This window comes from Ictidomys tridecemlineatus, chromosome 12 (genome assembly GCF_052094955.1).
Source record: "Ictidomys tridecemlineatus isolate mIctTri1 chromosome 12, mIctTri1.hap1, whole genome shotgun sequence".
Lineage (NCBI taxonomy): Eukaryota > Metazoa > Chordata > Mammalia > Rodentia > Sciuridae > Ictidomys > Ictidomys tridecemlineatus.
The window spans coordinates 101506092-101523619 of record NC_135488.1 but is presented as its reverse complement, the minus strand read 5'-3'; the positions used below and the strand labels follow the sequence as shown (position 1 = coordinate 101523619).

The 17528-nt window shown below is 54.8% G+C and overlaps 1 protein-coding gene across 11 annotated transcripts; it reads left to right on the top strand.

Moving 5' to 3' along the window:
- Positions 1-1469: 1469 nt before the first annotated feature.
- On the top strand, positions 1470-16867 carry Garem2 (GRB2 associated regulator of MAPK1 subtype 2). Of its 11 annotated transcripts, XM_078029537.1 has the most exons (9): positions 2442-2769; positions 3220-3396; positions 4653-4793; positions 5121-5248; positions 5347-6359; positions 10512-10642; positions 11590-12636; positions 13868-14031; positions 14458-16867. In XM_078029537.1, the coding sequence occupies exons 6-9, from the start codon at positions 10616-10618 to the stop codon at positions 15473-15475; spliced, it is 2256 nt and encodes a 751-aa protein (XP_077885663.1). In that variant the 5' UTR covers positions 2442-2769; positions 3220-3396; positions 4653-4793; positions 5121-5248; positions 5347-6359; positions 10512-10615; the 3' UTR covers positions 15476-16867. The 11 variants fall into 11 exon arrangements, with proteins under 11 accessions (XP_040127382.2, XP_077885662.1, XP_077885661.1 ...); XM_040271448.2 differs by lacking the exons at positions 3220-3396; positions 5121-5248; positions 5347-6359 and adding exons at positions 1470-1728; positions 1915-2403 and having other exon boundaries at positions 2593-2769; XM_078029540.1 differs by having other exon boundaries at positions 2442-3396; positions 5168-5248.
- The last annotated feature ends 661 nt before the right edge of the window (positions 16868-17528 follow it).

Below are 17528 nucleotides of genomic sequence, written 5' to 3'. Positions count from 1 at the left end.
TTTTATTTGTTTGCTTAGGACCTCACTAGATTGCTGAGGCTGGCCTGGAACTTGTCATCCTCCTGTCTCAGTCTCCCAAATTACTGGAATTACAGTCATGAGACACTACCACCAGCTTGATTTCTTTGTCCTTTCTGCCACCTATCCCCTTCCCACTTCCCTGAGAACTACCCCACCCACCCCAGCCCCAAGATAAATTGGATCCCCAAGGTACCCCAAATCACTGGGTTGGCTGAAGGGAAAGAAAGCCTTCCCCTGTGGTTGGTGGGTGAGGGATGGTGTGGAGGGCAGGTGGCATGGAGTGGCAGCCAGCCTTCAGTCAGGCTCTGCTCCTTAAAACTCTGTGTACCTTGGAGCAAAGCACTTCCATTTTCAGAGTCTCAGTTCCCTCTTGCAACAGGTGGAGATGGGGCCAGTGATACAAAACATCTCTTTTCCTGAGAAGTTTTCAAGCTATATGGTGACATTTCTCTTGGGGTTCAGACCGGATATTGTCACCTCAGAAGGGAGGGTTACGTATGTATGTATGGCCCTCCCGAGGGTCCCCAGGCTGAGGACTAGAGTCAATGGAGCCCTTGAAGGATCAGCCAAGGTACACCAAGGCCCACTTCTTATTGGTGTAGCATTGTCGGCCTGCCCGCTACAGTCCTGCACCAGCCACTGACCACCTGCAGAGGGCGCCGCAGACACACCGAGGGCGAAGGGGTTCTCAGGATGGGTAGCGAGGCCAAGGCCATACCGACAGCTTCTGGGAAGGGCTTCCCAAAGGGAGCACCGGAGCTGGAGCCTAAAGGGCTTGGAAGGAGGAGGAGACCAGGAAAGGAAGAGCAGGCTTGGGAAAACTGACCACTGGTTACGAGCTCAAGCCTCAGTTTCCTCATTTATAGAATGGACCCAAGGACTAGTGAAAACCGGGTAAGACGGCGCCAGGAACTCGGAAAGTGGTCTACGAGGGAGGAGCAGCGGTGGTACCAGGCAATGAGATTTGCAGTCAACCTGGTTTCAAGTTTTGACTGTCACCTGCTCCTACGCCTCAGTTTGCTCCACGGTGAAGTGGGAACCACGAAGCTGCCTCGCTCGGCTCTGCGAAGCTGGACGCTGGAAGCAGGAACCACTGATAGGTTCGCAGCCCCCGAACTCAGAACAGGCGTTTTGGGTAAGGGAACAGGACCATCTCGGGGGACTTCTCGTGTCACAAGGGGCGCGGCATCCCTTCCAGGGGGTAAAGGGGACCCAGACATATTCCGCTGGGAAGGGGAGGCCGATCTCCACCCGGTCGCGCAGATACCACTTCGGAACTTCGTTTTCCTCCCAGCCCCCCATCTCCCCGGTCACTGGCTGTCACCTGGGTGCCGGGGAGCGCCGCCCGCTAGCGGCCGGAGGGGGGCGGGCCTTGGCTTCAGGCGCGGGCGGGGCGAGGGGCGGGGGCGAAGGGGCCCACCGAGGAGGGGGCGGGCGCCCCGCGGGAGGCCGGCCACGTGACGCCCGCCGCCCGGCGGGGCTGCCTACCCCGGAGCGACGCGGCGGCCCCAGGAGGTTGCGGCGGGCGCGGAGCCCCGGCCGCGCGGGACTGGCCGTCGGGGCCCCGGGACGGCGGCCCCGGGGGCGCCCATGCCATGGAGAAGCTGGCGGCCGGGCTGGCCGGCCTGCGCTGGAGCATGGGCGCCTTCCCGCTCGATCTCATCGTCAGCCGCTGCCGCCTGCCCACGCTCGCCTGCCTCGGACCAGGTACCCAGGGGCCTGGGGAGCGGGCCTGGGGTCCGTGGGGGAAATCCCGGGGCTCTGCTGGTGCTGGCGGCGCCGCGTGGAGGATTCGGTCCTTGCCCTCCCGGCTCCCGAGGGCTGACCCCACGCGGCTCCTTGAGCGCTTCCCCTGGACACCCCGGGCCCACGAGCCCAGGATCCGCCTCCTAGGCCCCACGGACCGGCACAGGACGGAAACCGGGGACAGAGTCCAGGACCGAGTTTTCTGGCCCCTCGGGAGCCCGGAGTGCAGTCGAGCCACCGCGCCCGTCCCGTCGGTGCACCCCTTTCCCCGCTGCCCCTTAGCCCCCGCCCTGGCCGCGCCCCCCTCGTTCCCTTTGTCTGTGGCCTCCCACCTCGTCCTGCCGCATCCCTTGGGCACCTTACTCCGTCTTTCCCCCTCTGGCACTCCCTAGTCCCGTTTGGCCCCTTCTAGGACTCTTTCGGCACCTTCTTCTGGCATCCCGGAGAGCGGCCTCCGGTCCTGCGGACGGACGGGCTACCTTCCGGAGAGGCCCGAGTGAGCGGGCCCTGCCGCCAGACATCCCCCAAGATCCTTCCACTCCCCGACCTCTGGACCCACTTCTTCATAGGACCCAGGGTCCCGGGCTGTTCCGCTGATGGGACCGTACATGGGGGCCTGAGAAGGGACGCCTGGAGGTTGCATGGATCGAGGGGACCGTTTGGGGGAAGAGGGGTTGCTTGGCTGGGGGAGGGGCGGGAGCTGGGGCTGGCTGCCAGGCCGGGGGTTTTGTGTGTGAGAAGAATAGGGGTTTGGCCCGCGTTGGCACACTCGCTTCCCTGAATGCTAATAGGGCTCCTCTGCTCTCCTTTCCGCCGGCCCGGCAGCCCCTCCTCCGACCCACAGCGGCACGGAGTGGGATCAGAGAGCGTCAGCGTGTCCCTGAGCACTCCCTAAGAGAGCACACATGCCGGGGCCGCCTGGTTGTCCCACTCTTGTTCCCGGGATCGGTACTGATGGTCACCCTGTGATCCTGAGACTGTCGGTGTCAGTAGCAAGGCTGTGTATGTCTGCGTGTAAATGGGATATGCTGTTCTGGGTGCTTCCTGGCTACTTCCCACACAACGTCTTGGTCATCTCCCCTGCCTGGGTGCTTTTTCTGAGCTCCTCAGTCTAATAGAGCTGCTTGGGGGCTCTGTTGGCACCTGTCTGGTCTCCTGCTGTGCACCCCATTATAATGGTCAGTTTCTTGTCTTCAGTTGGAAGCTCCTAGAGGGAGGGCATCCTTGCCTAACAAAGGTTGTGGATTAAATGAAAGAATAAGTGAACAATGGTGTGGTGGCCCTGCGGTTTTGTCAGTGTGTGCCTCTGGCTGTGTCCACCATTAGAGTGTGAATGTGATCAGATTGTGTGTCCTAGAAGGTCCCTGTGTGCCTCTGCATTTGGGAGGGACCCCATGGTGGCATCATGAATTTGAGTGATGTTGTTTGGGTGACAAGTACCTGTCTCTGTAGGCTGTTGTGATTGAACTGTTGGTGATCATGACCTATGGCTCTTGGTGTATGTCTGTGTGGCTTTGGCCTGTGTTCCTACGGAAGAATGGGAGGGGCTCAGCAGAGCTCCAGCAAGAGATTGTAGAGTTCAGAGCTTCTTCTGACCCAGGAGGTGAAGAGTTGAGGAGGAAGACTCAGGTGACACCTTCTCTGTAACACACACACACACACACACACACACACACACACACACACACACACACCAGTAGGAACACTGCAAGCCTTGAATACCACTCCCGTCCTCCCACCCCCAACTTAATGGAGGCCACATATTTTATGGAGGCTGAGCCATCAGAGTAAACCATTTCCCGTCTGGCTGACTGGCAGAAATTTAGTAAGTTGTGTCTGAGGGGACTGGGAAGGAGTAGTGCCCCACCCCCACCCCCACCCTGTCCACCAGCTGCAGCCAGGAGATGCCTGCCCATCAGCCTCCTGGAAGCTGGGCTGCCCGTCCTGCTCCCCTGGAAACCGTTGCTGGGGTTGCAGCCTCCTGGGCTCAGGCCCTTTCCAACTCCAATGCCTCAGCCCCAGTGCTGCTTTCCTGGACTGGGCTCCCAACTACTGCCTTTTAAATCTGCCCCCCTCCACCCCCTTATGAAGGGCCAGGAGAGGAAGGACTTCTGTGAGATGGGGTATGGTATCGGGGGCTCTTCCCCTGCCTTTGAAAGGGCTTATAGCCTATGCAGTGGGCTGAAAGGCTGTCCATGAGAAAACCCGGAATCAGCTCCTGTAACACTGCCATTCTCCTGACCTCAATGACCCGTGGCTCTGAGGAAGTTCTCACAGCTGGGACCCACAAGGGACAGTCCCTTCTCAGTCCTCTCTACTCCCCCAACAAGGCCCTCCTTGCCTGCCTGGCACTGGCTTGGGCACCAAGGGACCTACTGGGGTGAATTTGCCTGGTCCTGAGCTTCAGCGCCCATCTCCAGTCCATCTTTATCTCCTTCACTCCACCCCCAGCCCAAGCCACTGTTCTACTCTTTTGAGTCCCCAGACACTCCCTGTTTAGTGCATCAAACTTGCTGTTCTCATGTCCCAGGAGGCCTGAGGGCTCTTGGAGGGCAGAGGCCGGCTGTGCTCATCCTCTGGGAGTCTCCAGCTCCTCTCAGGCCAGGACAGCAAGCACTCCGTGATGAATGAGGGCCTTGGCTGGGCTGGGGGGAGGCCCCATTGGGAGTCAGGGCTCTGAGAGGCTCAAGCCTGACTCACAGCCGAAAAGCCACAGCTGGCATCCACCTGTCCCTTGAGTAGTGCTGACCTGGATGGGGATCAGATCATGGGGAGTTGTCACCAGGCAGAGTCTTGATCTGAGGAGTTCACCCTGCTTGTTTTTCTGCCCCTCCTAACGTTCCCTCTTCCTTTCCCTCCTCCTCTGTCCTTCTTTTTTCTCCCAGGGGAATATGCTGAGGGCGTCAGTGAGCGAGACATCCTGCTCATCCACTCTTGCCGCCAGTGGACAACGGTGACAGCTCATACCCTGGAAGAGGGCCACTATGTCATAGGGCCCAAGATCGACATCCCCCTGCAATACCCAGGTGTGCCCAGCCAGGGACAGATGACATAAAGGCTTTGGGCTGGGGCTTGGGAGAACAGAGGTAGAGGGGAAGCTGTTGGTGATCACCTTTCATTGAAGCTGCAGAGGTGAGCGAGGAAGGACATGGCTGGCAGGGTGGTAGTTAGGGTCAGGGTGGGAGTTAGGGCCAAGTGGTGTCCCTGTTGTCCTGTGGAGTCTTGGGTTCTGGAGAGGTGGCTCTCAGGTTTACAGACCTTTGTTCACATTTTATTTTAGAATAGATTTTTTTTTTTTTTAGAGAAAGAGAGGAGAGAGAAATAATTTTTTTAGTATTTATTTATTTTTTCAGTTTTCGGTGGACACAACATCTTTATTTTATTTTTATGTGGTGCTGAGGATCGAACCCAGCGCCCCGTGCATGCCAGGCGAGCGCATTACCACTTGAGCCACATCCCCAGCCCTAGAATAGATTTTAAGGTAATGATTAAATCACTACAAATTAAATCTTACCCCTAATTGAAGGCCTTCAGTGTATGCCTTGAGCTGCCTCATTAACCTTTTTTTTGTGTGTGCAGATCCCCATCGAAAAGATCTCCTGCCAGGATCTCAGTATTGTCCAATCACAACCTTCAGAAACCTAGTGATCCCTGTCAGCGTTGATTCTCTTTTCCTAGTTTTTGGGTTAAACTCACTGCTTTCCTTGATTGCCTTTATAAGCAAATGTTAAAGCTTTGAATTAAGGATTATACTTTTATGTCTTTTATTTATGATGGTGATTGTATAAGATTGCTTGCTGTGCACTGTGGCGCACACTGTAAACCTGATAATCTGGGAGACTGAGGCAGGAGGATTTTAGGTTCTAGGCCAGCCTCAGCGACTTAGGAACCTGAACAACTTAGTAAGACCCTATGTCAAAATAAAAAATAAAGAAGGCTAGGGATGTACTTCAGGGATAGAGCAGCCCTGGGTTCAATCCCTAATATTTGGGAGGGGGGCAAAGATTTTGTTTGAAGAAAGGGTTCTGCTGACAGCAACCCTTTCATTCTGCAGATGATGAAATCTAGTACCTAAGGAGGACAGTGACCTGCCCAGGGTCACACAGCAAGTAAGGGAAGGTAAAGGCCAGCAGCGAGGTGTCTTGACTACTGGACTGGTGCTTGCCGCTCAGTGCCAAGAATGCAGGGCTGTCGTCCCTGGTGTGGGAGGAATGAGAGTCTGGTGGTCCAGTCCTAGAGTGTCCCATTTGAGCCAGGGCGTGACAGCTGTTCCAGACCCTGGGTTGATCAGTTATTTCATCCTCACAGCTTGTGAGAAAGGGGCACGTCCCTTAACTTACCCAAGACTGAGACTCCAGATCTTCGGTAGCTAGTCCTGTGTTTTTCACTGCAGTGTGACTTCCCAAAAAAAGCTGAGAACCTTTTGAGCTGGAAAGTCTTGCAGTCCCATTGACAGGTGCTACTACCTCCATCAGCCTCCCTTTGATTTGGGACAGGGCTAAGTAAGCCCTTTTCACAGACTTCAGCTCTTTACAACGCCCCCACTCTCGCATGGCGTTGCTTCTTCAAAACCTCCCCACACTCATGAAAAGGTGAGGAAATTATCCCAGTGGCTTCCTGACTTTGGGTTCTGCCCTGACTGCAGGCTTTGGGGGCCGCCTGGAGCTAGAAATGTCCTAGCCTCAGGATCTGGCAGTAGCTCCGGGAGAGGTATCAGGTCTTGGAATAAAGCAAAGGCTGGGTAAAGCCCTCACTGACAGAAAAGTGACTTCAGCAGGGACTTCTTTCATTTCAGTTGCATGATTAAAACTGGGAAACCAAGGTACAGTCTTCCCGGGAATTATGGGCCCAGGGGACCTCAACCCTGTCATCTGTCTCTTTTGGTGCTCCCTGCAGGCATGAGTAGGGTGGGCGCAATAGGCGACAGCTGGCTTACCGAGGGTGGCCGCCCCAGCCCGGCCTTCCCGCTGGGCCGCTGCGGGGTGGGCGGCCTCGGGTTGACGGGTTGACGAGGAGGCTGAGTGCAGGCCAGGCGCCGAGCCCTCCGGATGAATAAGTAATGGTGCTCCGAGGGCAGGGCGGCCGTGTGCGGACCGCGGAGAGAGCCACGGCCAGGTGGGGGAGGGGAAGGAAGAAGAGGGAGGGCGAGCCGGCGACGCTGCCTGGTGACCCGGGTCTCCACTGCGGCCCTCTGAAGTCGGGAGGACCTGATTTCGCGAGAGAATCCCCGCTGAGGGGCTGCATGTCGTTCCCAGGGGGCGCCCCTTCCCCAGCATTGCCTGAACTTGTGCCCTGCGGAACACTGGGCAGGTGCGCGGGGTGAGCCACGAAGATTGCTTCCATTTTACAGACGGAAAACTGCAGCTGGGGAGATTAGATAATTTGCCTAGGTCCCCCAGCTGGTTGGTGGCCGGCTGATTCTAAAAACGTGCTTCATCCACCGTATTCTTATTTCCCACCTTTCTATCTGCGGTTCTGGGGAATCGAACTCGGTCTTGCGCGCTAGGCGAGCGCTCTGCCACGTAGCTACACCTGGGGGTCTTTGTTGAGCTGGGGTCAGCTGCTGGGGGAAGGGGCGGTGAAAAAAACCTGCTGCAGCCCCCAAAGTGCTTCAGAATGGAAGGGCGGATCAGCGCAGCTCGAATGTGTTCTGGGAAGAACGGGGCAGGGATTAGGGGCAGGGCGAGGGAGGCCAGGGTGGGACAATCCCTAGAGCGGTGGGGCCCCTGCCTCCCTTGTGGGGAGAGGCTGGAGAGGAAGCCTCAGTGGGGAGGAGAAGGCTTCCAAGGGCCGAAGCATCACTCCCAGGAGGTCTCTCTTCCTTCCTCCCACCAGTAATGACCGGGGCTGAGCGGCCGAGGGGGGCGGTGCTGGGTGCCATGGTTACATCGATCTTCCCTGCCACATCCTCCCTAGGCTTCAGTCCAGACTTGGCTCCAAATCTCCCCACAGGGGGCAGCGAGCATTTCTCCCTGCTTGACTGCTTGTGGTTGGGGCAGAGGTTATGTATGGATGGATATGGGGGAGGTGCTACGGATGAAGGGGACTGCTCGCTCACGGGTGGTAAGGTAGCAGAGTTCCTGCTTCCTGACCCCAGCACCCTCTCCCCATTTAATTTCTCTCTCTCTCTCTCTCTCTCTCTCCTTTTTTTTTTTTTTTTTTGTACTGGGGATTGAACTCAGGGGCACTCGACCATTGAGCCACATCCCCAGCCCCAAGCCTTATTTTGTATTTAGAGAAGGTTCTCGCTGAGTTGCTTATCGCCTTGGCTATTGCTGAGGCTGACTTTGAACTTGTGATTCTCCTGCTTCAGCCTCCAGAGCTACTGGGATTACAGGTGTGGGCCACCATGCCCAGCTCCCCCTTTTAATTTCTGTTGCCCTCTGGGGCCTTGGCACTTCTGAAACCTCTTTCTTTAGCATCCCAGGGAGTTAGGGCAGGAATGGGGCTTCCCCTCCCAGCCTGCTCTCAGGAATGTCTCTTACCTTTCCCTTCTCTTTCTTGGCTTCCCTGCTTGCTTTCTCTCCCAGCTTCTTGATGCTGTGCTTCAGGCCCTGGCCTTAGCCCTGGCCCTCTACTCTTCATGGCCTGTGACTGGAATATCTTAGTCTAGGTCTCTGAGTGAACTTTCAGGACTTCAGGACCCTCCTTCAACACATACTGTATACAACATTGTGCGTCCATGTTAGGAGCAGTGTGGGCATTCTTCTAGGATGTGGGTCCCCTGAGGGTCCCTAAGCTACTCTTCCCTGAGCCATCAAACTTGACAGCTGAGGCTGACACCTGTGCACTGGTATTTACTGTTGTTCTGAATAGGTGTCCCCAGGCTCTGGGCCCTCACTGCTGTTCTGGAAGTACCACCTAGAGGCCCCTTCCTCTGGCTTCCAGAAACTGCCCCACAACATGCTCCCTCCAGGTTCCCACTGGGGTCAACCTGGAGGTTGCCATTTCCATTCTCACTTCTAAGCTGAGTATCCTTTGTCCCTTCCTTCATCTCTCCTGTCATTTGAATCTGAGGAGTCTCCCTTCCAAGTATCCCCTGGCCTGTTTTTTTTGTTGTTGTTGTTGTTTCTTTCTTTTTTGGATGTTGTTTTTTTCTGTTTTCTGGATCTTTTCCAGAACTTGTTACTGAACTGTTTATCCAACTGGTCTTCTGTTCATCTTAATAGAGTTCACCTGGATCATGGTCTATCCTTGTTCAAAACCTTCCTTATTTCTTACAGAATAAAGTCCTCTTGCCTTAGCACAGCATCCAGAGCCCTTTCAAATACAGTTTCTTTCTACTCTTCCTCCTATCTTCCCTTCAGGCATGCACAATTTGGGGCAGATGACCTGTTTTGTGTCCCTGTCTTGGCTTGTGCTATTTGTCATGTGGAATACCCATTCTGTAAAATCCCTTTCATCCCCACCTTTTTTTTTTTTTTTTGTAATGGGGGTATTAAAGCAGGGGCTCTTCCAATGAGGTGCATCCTCAGTTTTTATTTTTTTTAATGGATACAGTATCTTTTTATGTCTTTATTTTTATTTATGTGGTGCTGAGGATTGAACCCAATGCCTCACAAGTGTGAGGCAAGGGCTCTACCACTGAGCAGCCCCAGCTCTCCAGTTTTTGGTTTGAAACAGAGTCTTGCTAAATTGCTGAGTCTGACCTCAAGCTTGTAATCCTCCTGTCTCAACCTCCCAAATCATGGGATTACAAAGCCTATGCCACTGTGTCTGGTGCCTTTGATTCTTAAGGTGCAGCTAAGTGATCTCCTCGCCCTCTCTTGGGCAGATTTCTTCCAACACAGCAGTCCTCTAGCTCTTTTGTCATGAGTCTGGTATAACACCTGTCACATCCTGCTGTCATTAAGTACTTATTGGCTCACCCACTGTGTCTGAATTTTTTGGGGGGCAAAGTTACACAGAGTTGTTCCCCTTAAAGAGTCTAGCATGGTGACTGACAAGCCTCAGGGAGGAGGTGAGCAACTAGAGCCCAGCCAGATCCTTGTCTTAGCATCTCCTCCTGTCTTAGCTTCCCCAGCTATTGGGATTACAGGTGTAAACCACCATGCCAGGCAAGGGCTGTGTATTTTGCTGACTCAGCAGATGTGGGTGCACCATTAATGTTTGTGTCATAAATATGTGAGTGAACTGTGACAGAACCAATCACCAGGAGGACTAGAGACACCTTGTCTTCTCTCCATTTGTTGTCCGCTCACCTGTATCAGACTCATTCTATAAAGACTGGAAGAGGCCATGTATCCAATGGCAGGGTGGTTCAAAGTGGTCCTTGTGCTTATGTGGGTGGGCACATAAAAGATGTGTGGCCAGTGACATGAGATAGTTTTCATGAAGTGTCAGCGTCACAGATTAGCATCACTTCTTTAAAGTCTGTCTGCTAGGGCATCTGCTGAATCAGCAAAATACATAGTCCCTGCCTGGCATGGTGGTGTATACCTGTAATTCCAGCAGCTCGGGAAGCTAAGACAGGAGGAGATGCTAAGACAGGAGGAGATACTAAGACAGGAGAAGATGCTAATACCAGGTTGCTGGCTGGGCTCTGTTTGCTCACCTCCTCCTTTGAGGCTTGAGCTAGATGACCCTCCCCCTAAACCCATGCTAGAGCACACCTCCTCTTCTGCCCACCTGAGTTCCAGAGGGACTGGCTGAGATGAACGTAGCAAGAAGTAGGGGCCTAGGGGGCTCTTAGGATGCAGGCCTCAAGGAGGCAGGCCCCCAGCAATCTGTATCCCCCTGTACAGGGAAGTTCAAGCTCTTGGAGCAGGCCCGGGATGTGCGGGAGCCGGTGAGATACTTCAGCAGCGTGGAGGAGGTGGCCAGTGTCTTCCCTGACCGCATCTTTGTGATGGAAGCCATCACTTTCAGCGTCAAGGTCAGTCCTCCCAGCACTGTGCATGGTGCCCCTCACCACGGCCCCCTCCCTCAGGAACAACCCTGATAGTGCCTTTAGGGTCTAGGAGGGAGAATGGCTTCTGGGAACTCATTGAGGGCTTTTGGCACAATCAGGCCATGTCTGAAGAACAGGGCCTAAGGACTTCTTGGGACAGGTGGTGTAACAGGAGTGGTTTGGGGGAGGGTTATGCCATGACTTGGAGACACTTCAGGAGAGCCTGTCCTGGCACTGCAGCTGCCCTAGCACCCCTGGCATGTGTGGAGTATGGCTGTAGTGGGCACACAGTGCAGAGTCCTAGTCTCTGTGCAGCAAGCTCTTCACTGATAATAAATCCTTTATTTCTTTCTTCTCCTTTTTGGTACTAGGGATTGAACCCAGGAGCGCTTTACCACTGAGCCACATCCCCATCCCTTTTTTATTTTTTTGAGACAGGTTCTCATTAAGTTGCCAAGGGCCTCAAGGACTTTGCTGAGGCTGACTATGAATTTGCTATCCTCCTGCCTCAACCTCCCACCAGCTGGGATTACAGGCATGGACCACTACTACCGGCCAATAAACCCTTTACTTATCCATCAGTTCATTGCTCTTCCCAGCCTTGTTGGATGGGTGGGAAAGATGGCAAAGATGATGTAGTAAGTTTGCTATTTACTGAATGCTTTCCCTGTACTTAAAGTCTGTTCAATCCCACAGCAACTCTTAGAAGTGAGAGTTATCACATGAGGTAACTCAAGGCCCCCACAGGCAACCCATAAGGTTGCAAAGCCTCCACATGGCCTTTCCAGGAAGGGGCATGGGTTTCCTGACCTTCCGTCCAGTGCTCTTGCTCTGGTTCAGTCCTGGGAGTGCTGCTCTCCTGACCTGGACAGCCGCGCGTGGCTTTCCTTGGGATCCTGGCCAAGCTTGGCCTTGTCTGTGGGATTCCCCAGGTGGTGTCGGGCGAGTTCAGCGAGGACAGCGAGGTGTACAACTTCACACTACACGCGGGCGACGAGCTCACCCTCATGGGCCAGGCGGAAATTCTGTGCGCCAAGACCACCAAGGAGCGCTCGCGCTTTACCACGCTGCTGCGCAAGCTGGGCCGCGCCGGGGCGCTGGCCGGGGTGGGCAGTCCGGGGAGCGCGGGAGCTGCGGGCGGCGGTGGGGGTGCCAGGCCCATCAAAGGCAAGATGCCCTGCCTCATCTGCATGAATCACCGCACCAACGAGAGCCTGAGCCTGCCTTTCCAGTGCCAGGGCCGCTTCAGTACGCGCAGCCCGCTGGAGCTGCAGATGCAGGAGGGCGAGCACACAGTGCGCGCCATCATCGAGCGCGTGCGGCTGCCAGTGAACGTCCTGGTGCCCAGCCGGCCGCCGCGAAACCCCTACGACCTGCACCCGGTACGGGAAGGCCACTGCTACAAGCTGGTCAGCATCATCTCCAAGACCGTGGTGCTGGGGCTGGCGCTGCGCCGGGAAGGCCCGGCGCCTCTGCACTTCTTGCTGCTCACTGACACCCCGCGCTTCGCGCTGCCGCAGGGCCTGCTGGCCGGGGACCCGCGTGTCGAGCGTCTGGTGCGCGACAGCGCCTCCTACTGCCGGGAGCGCTTCGACCCGGACGAATACTCCACAGCCGTGCGCGAGGCGCCCGCCGAGCTCACCGACGACTGCGCCAGCCCGCGCCGCGCGCGCCTCTGCCTGCCTGCGCCGCGCGCCCCGGGGCCCGCGCGTGCATTCGGCCCGCCCCTACCCGCGCCCTCCACTGACCGCGACCAGGAGGAGTACGTGAGCCCGGACTGGGCAGGTGTGCCCGAGCCCGCCGCGCCGCCCGCCGAGATCCCCTATGAGGAGCTGTGGGCGCATCAGGCTCCCGAGAGCCTCGCGGAGGGCCGCGCCCGGCCGCCCCCAGGGCCAGACCTCATCTGTTTTGGAGCCGCGGGGTCTCCGCGTTGCGAGCCGGAAGCGCCGCCGCCTCCCGTCCCTCCCAAATCAGAGGCGGTGAGTGAGCCTCCTGGGACTGAGGAAGGTGCTGCCAGGAGGGCAGCTTCGTAGCTGTATCCTCAAAGGAGGCTGCTGAGCTTTTCATGATGACCCTGGAGTGCGTGACAGAGGGTGACAAAGGAGTGCGGGGAAGGGAGAAAAAGACAAAAACACTCAAGAGTATTTGTAGGAAGGGATACCAGGGGACGTGTTATGGGAGGTGTGGGAGCAAAGGTGCCAGCAGGCCCCCAACCTCAGAGATTTTGGGCTTGTCTGGAAAGTGTCACCTGGAAGCTTCCGGAATCCTTTAAGTCATTTAGTAAAAAGAAGGTCCTGTGGTGAAATAAGTTCAGAAAATGTTGAGTGTGATTCTTAGCCTTCATCTCTTTGCTTGAGAGTCACAGAGTGGTGGCATATTAAAGGCTCTGAAAAGTCCTGCATTAAGGAAACTTGATTGTTTCTTTTTAAAAGAAACCTTCATTTTACATTTTTTAAATGTTTATTTTTTTAGTTGTAGTTGGACACAGTACCTTTATTTTATTTATTTATCTTTATGAGGTGCTGAAGATCCAACCCAGAGTTTCCCACGTGTGAGGGGAGAGCTCTACTGCTGAGCCACAACCCCAGTCCCTGATTTTAAATTTTTTAAAAATATATTTTTAAGATGTTGATGGGCCTTTATTTCTATTCATTTATATATATGCAGTGCTAAGAATCGAACCCAGTACCTCACACATGCTAGGCAAGTGCTCTACTACTGAGCCACAACTCCAGCCCCAAGAAACCTGTTTAATACAGAGTTTCCAAAGCTTAATTGTCCACAGGACATTTTCCCTACCCATAATTCCATTAACATCCCAGGAAGTATTTGATCTATAAGAAAGCATAGGGAGGTGCTTTACCTATAAAGAAGGGATCCAGATGGCAGTGACTTTTGCTTACCTTTGTTTCCTCTATCACACAGTTTTCCTCTTTTTCTTGAGAAAGGAATATGTCTGTTTATCTTTCCTTTTTTTTTTTTTTAATCTACTTACAGGGGAATAGGTGTGTACTGTGGCAAAAGTGTGTGGATGAAATAGGCTGGGGTGGTGAGTGGCTGGGTGGGTAGTTGGGGTGTCTGGCAAGGCAGCCTCTTGGCAAACCTGGGCAAAGTGTCAGTCCCAGACAACCCTCTCTCAGCTACTTGGAAAAGGGAAGTTATGGGGTGTCAGTTGCCTGTGACAGTGGAGTCATGGCTCTCTGCCTACAGGTGAAAGAGGAGTGCCGCCTCCTGAATGCACCCCCTGTGCCTCCCCGGGGTGGCAGTGGCCGGCTCTCAGGCAGCCCCCCTGTGCCGCCCCGCTTCCCCAAGCTGCAGCCTGTCCACTCACCCAGCTCCAGCCTTTCCTACTATTCCTCTGGCCTCCAGGATGGGTGAGTCCCTCCCTTCTCCTGGTTCCTGGGTTCTCCTAGGGTGCATCAAGGGAGGGGAGGTGGGGAGTGCTGAGAAAAGGTAGGAGGTGTGGCTTGTGCCCTGCCCTGTCTTCCTCCCTCTGCTCCTTTCCTTCCTAAGTGAGGAGGAGGGTTTGAGAGCAAGACTCTGGTTCTTTCCTGGGACTCCTGCAGGAGTGCTCCTGGCTAGTTTTCAAATTTTACTTAATTTAAATTTCCCACCTGTGTTTTCTGTGTCGGGGATGCTGGAAGAAAGAACAGGGCAGTCCCAGAGGCCTCAGCCTGGGGGCTGGTGTGCTGGCAGGACGTGGGAATGACTGACAGCTGTGGTCTGCTGCCTTGTGTGTGACCCCTTCCTTATTGCCTTGCTCTGCCTTATGTGTTTTATGTGTCGTGTCTCTGCTACAGCACGGGTTCCCGCAATGGCAGTGGCTCCCCGTCACCAGATGCCTACTCCCTCTATTGCTACCCTTGCACCTGGGGAGATTGCAAGGTGGGCGAGTCCTCCTCCAGCCGCCCACCCCCAGGTCCTCTGCCCTCCACAACCACACAGCCCAGCCAGGCCTCTAGGGCCCTTGCAGAGCCCCTGAGTGGTCGAGCCCCTTCCCTTTTGGGGGCTGACACCCCAGTCAAGACCTACCATGGCTGTCCACCCCTGTTCAAGCCTTCCCACTCCCAGAGACGCTTTGCTCCCTTAGGAGCTCCCAACTCCTTCTCAGGGCCCACCTACTCAACAGGCCCTCCTGCCGCTTCTTCTGGGCCCACAACCTCCTCCAGTGCCTTGGCTACCTCCAGCCCTGCACATTCCCCAGGCCCAGCCTCCCCTGGCCAGGCCTATTCAGCTGCTCCTCCCTCTTCTCCCTCATCCTCTGAGTGGCAAGAACCAGCCCTGGAGCCCCTGGATCCCTTCGAGCTAGGGCAGAGCAGTTCTCCAGAGCTCGGTTTGCTGCGCTGTCAGGAGCCCAGAGTCATGGGGGCATCTGGACCTGGACCCTGCCTTTCGCCACTTGGTCCCCCTAAAGCCTTTGAGCCAGAAGGTTTGGTGCTGAGGCAGGTCCCTGCCTCACTGTCACCAGCTGCTCTGCAGGGGCCTGAGGCAGGAGGAGCCCGACTCTTTCTTACCCCAGGGCGGATGGAGGGTCCTCCTGCCAGTCCCCGGGATGGAGCCTCAGGCTTTGGAGGCCGGGATGCTCCCTCCTGGCAGCCCCCTGCAGATCTATCTGCGCTCTCCCTGGAGGAGGTCTCTCGCAGTCTGCGCTTCATTGGGCTCTCTGAGGACGTGGTGAGCTTCTTTGCCCGAGAGCGTATTGATGGAAGCATCTTTGTGCAGCTCAGTGAGGACATCCTGGCCGACGACTTCCACCTCACCAAGCTGCAGGTCAAGAAGATCATGCAGTTCATCAAAGGCTGGAGGCCCAAGATATGAACTGCCCTGCCAGTCACTGCACTATTGGAATGCTGGCTCCGAGGCTCTGGGGACTAGTCGTGGGTCTGCCAGGGACAGAGCACTCTGAGAGGCAGGACCTGCCTGTGGGAGAATCTTTCCAAGACTAAGACTGATTGGCAGCACTCAGAGTTATCAGGAGAGACACTTTGGCTGGTCTTCTGGGCTCAGATCCCTGCAAGGGGACATCTTGCCTTTGTGCAGAGTATATGGGGAGGGGGTTGGAAGCACACCATGTACTAGACCTGGTGAAACATTTGCTGTGATTTTTAGTGGGGAGGATGGTGGTGTGTCAAGAGGTGGCCTTCACAGTGATGGGACACCTTCCCCTGCTCGGCAGCAATCCTTCACAATTACATGCTTCTCAAACCTGTAGGTTCAGGTTAGAGAGAAGGGAAGATGGCCCATAATTTAAGCACAAATGCCCCAAGTGCCCGCTCTCCTATGTGCTCTGTGGGTTTCTGGCCTGTGGCTGACCCAGAGTTAGGGGTGCGATTTGTGTCTCTAGGATGCCCTTCCTTCTCTTTGCTTTCCCATGATAGAGGTGCCTGGCCCTGAGCATAGGTTCAAGTACAAGCCTATGTCACAGCACCTCAGAGGCTCCACCCCTGGGTTCCTGTTCTGGGTGACAACTTAGGTCAGCAGCAGAGCTGTGCTCTTCCTATCTAGTTAGGGAGGCAGGTGTTCTCCAGTGCTTTCTAGCCCCAGCTCCTGCTCCTCACCACAGCCAGCCATCCGTCTTGTCAGGTAGACTTGTCTCTGAAGACTGCTTTGTGGAAGAGCAGGTGGATTTTGGTCAGCTGCTCCTTCTTTCTAGAGGCAAGCAGTGGTCAACCACCCCACATTCCTGCCAGTCTCCTGCCCCCAGCATTGGGCTCTGATGGACATTTAGTGTCCTTCCCTGGTTTTCTGTCACTGGCATAGGAAGTTAGTTAGGTGAGAGAAAGGAGGGTAGCTTTGGAAAACCTGCCTTTCACTCCTCCTGCTCGCCTTCATGTACTTCAGAGCAGATCTTTACACCGTTCGCTCTAGAGCCTGGTGACCTCCTTGGTTCCAGACCTCTGGGTCACTGTGTACAAGCCCATGCCACCAACTTCACTGTCACCACAATCTGAAGCACACTACTCCTAATGTTCACTGGGTCAGGGCCCATAGGTGGTAGCCTTCTTTTCTGCCTTACTGAGTCTGCCTAGATATTTATTTCCTGGGTTTCTTTTTATGGGTAGGTAAGCCATGCTGCTGCCCCTTCTGAAGGAGGGAAGTCAGAAAAGAGCACAGGAACAGAGACATTTCGTTTTCTCACAGATTGTTTTCATGAATCCTCAAGGACTAGTGAAATAAATGCTAGGCCCCTGGAGATTAGTGCAAGTGGAATTCTGGGTGTCAACAGCTTTCTTTTGGAGGGTCACAATGACCAATGGGCACCATGCACATGCCTCCAGGCAGGAGATGGCTTTGGGATGGTGTGTGGATGTAGTCTATTCATATGTCCCCAGAGGCAGCTGGCAGCAGCCTTTACTCCCTTTTGCAAGCACCTCACCGGCTGCTGCCCTACAAGAACCCGCCAACTCCTACTGATTGGACATAATTTACACCCACCTGGTGCTATTGATGGAAAAGACCCAGATGTCAAATCTGGGCTCAAGTTCATCTTTTTGCATTATAGGCGTCTGAGGCTCTCAGATCCCCACACACAGAAAGCTGTTCATGGGCTAGATGGCACACACCTGTAATTCCAGCAACTTGGGAGGCTGAGGCAGGAGGATCTCAAGTTCAAAGCCAGCATCAGCGACTTAGTAATAAATTATAAAAAGGGCTGGGGATGTGGCTCAGTGGTTAAGTGCCCCTGCGTTTGATCCCTGGTGCCAAAAAAAGAAAAGAATAAGAAACCTATTCAAGGCCTTGGTACAGAGGATCAATTCTGTCTTCTACTGGTCATCCAGAAATCCCAACTCAAGAGATAACTGTTGTATGGTTTGCCTTCCTAGCAAATAGCAACCAGTATTTAATAGAGTTGAAGCTAAACTTTATACTT

Coding starts and splice junctions, on each gene's coding strand:
- Garem2 (XM_013357357.3), top strand. CDS start 1,617: ATGGAGAAGCTGGCGGCCGGGCTGGCCGGCCTGCGCTGGAGCATGGGC. Junction 1,729..4,652: donor GCTCGCCTGCCTCGGACCAG/GTACCCAGGGGC, acceptor TTTTTCTCCCAG/GGGAATATGCTGAGGGCGTC. Junction 14,032..14,457: donor TCCTCTGGCCTCCAGGATGG/GTGAGTCCCTCC, acceptor TCTCTGCTACAG/CACGGGTTCCCGCAATGGCA.